The sequence below is a fragment of the Camelina sativa genome, unplaced genomic scaffold (genome assembly GCF_000633955.1).
Source record: "Camelina sativa cultivar DH55 unplaced genomic scaffold, Cs unpScaffold02720, whole genome shotgun sequence".
In the NCBI taxonomy this organism is placed as follows: domain Eukaryota; kingdom Viridiplantae; phylum Streptophyta; class Magnoliopsida; order Brassicales; family Brassicaceae; genus Camelina; species Camelina sativa.
The window spans coordinates 1-1054 of NW_010923830.1; the positions used below are offsets into that span (position 1 = coordinate 1).

Genomic DNA, 1054 nt, shown 5'->3' on the forward strand with positions numbered 1-1054 from the left:
CTGAGAAAAGCTTTTTCTGCTGAAGGGTCCAGCAATTGGAGGCCTAAGGTGTTGATGCTGTCGGGCTTCTTTAAGCTCTGTGAAGAGGAATCGGCTGTTACTAGTAAAGAGGCCGTTTTGGAATTGTTGAGGCAGTCCGGGCATCTTCAAGACAAATCATACCAAGCTCTTATTGATGTGGTGGACGAAAACAACAGTGAAAACGATTCCCATGACCATGAGAGTGACGTGCTTCTAACGCAGCTACAAGATGATTTGTAATCAAATATAGTCACCTAGATCTTGCTTTAAAAGACGAATCTTTTTGTAACCGGAATCAACTGCCTAGTGAAACATGAATGTTCGTAAGAGCTGTGTGTGTGCCCCTCTGCCTCCTAAACTACTACCAATAATAATTCATTTTGTGTTTAAAAAAGCACAGACGAAACTAGCGTGCACTTCTATTTTGGGCCAGACATAAAGGCCCGCTGATGAACCTATAGGCAGCCTGAGTGCCTCTAAGGCCCATTTTGAACGAGGGTATCTTCTTCACGCACGGAACTCGTTGAGAGAGAGAGAGAGACGGTGATCGGGAAATGACGACGAAAGAGGCGGGTGCGTCGTACCCTAGCGCGGCTCGGATATCTGATTCTCCATGTTATCTTCAGTACTCTGCGTCTCTCAAATGTGAGTCACGCTTCCATGTTCCCCTCCCATTAATCTCTTATTAGTTTCGAGGAATTGTTGTTCTGCTTCTGTCAAAGTTTTACAAGTATCTCATAACCCTTACCGTTGATTAGATCTCAATATATCCACTTCAAGGTGATAATTAATTTACTCATCTGTTCTGTTGTGGCTTAAATCCCATTTTGTTAGAGTTCGGATCTAATAAGATATTGATTTCGTCGGTTTTGTTGATTCCTGATTGTTTATTCGTTTTCGTTTTTGTTTGTTACTTATGCCTTAGCTCTTGACCAATTTCGTTCATGATCGAACTCTCAGGTCTTGAAGAATTTGGATCCGACAAGAGTAAATGCCAGGATCATTTTGATGTGTATAAAGAATGCAAGAAGAA

The 1054-nt window shown here is 41.9% G+C and overlaps 1 protein-coding gene across 1 annotated transcript; it reads left to right on the forward strand.

Moving 5' to 3' along the window:
- Positions 1-492: 492 nt before the first annotated feature.
- On the forward strand, positions 493-1049 carry LOC104774405 (cytochrome c oxidase-assembly factor COX23, mitochondrial-like; the record flags this gene model as incomplete). Its single annotated transcript, XM_010499019.2, has 2 exons — positions 493-666; positions 982-1049. Coding segments are annotated over exons 1-2 (159 nt in total), but the record flags the coding sequence as incomplete, so codon positions are not given.
- Positions 1050-1054: the final 5 nt, after the last annotated feature.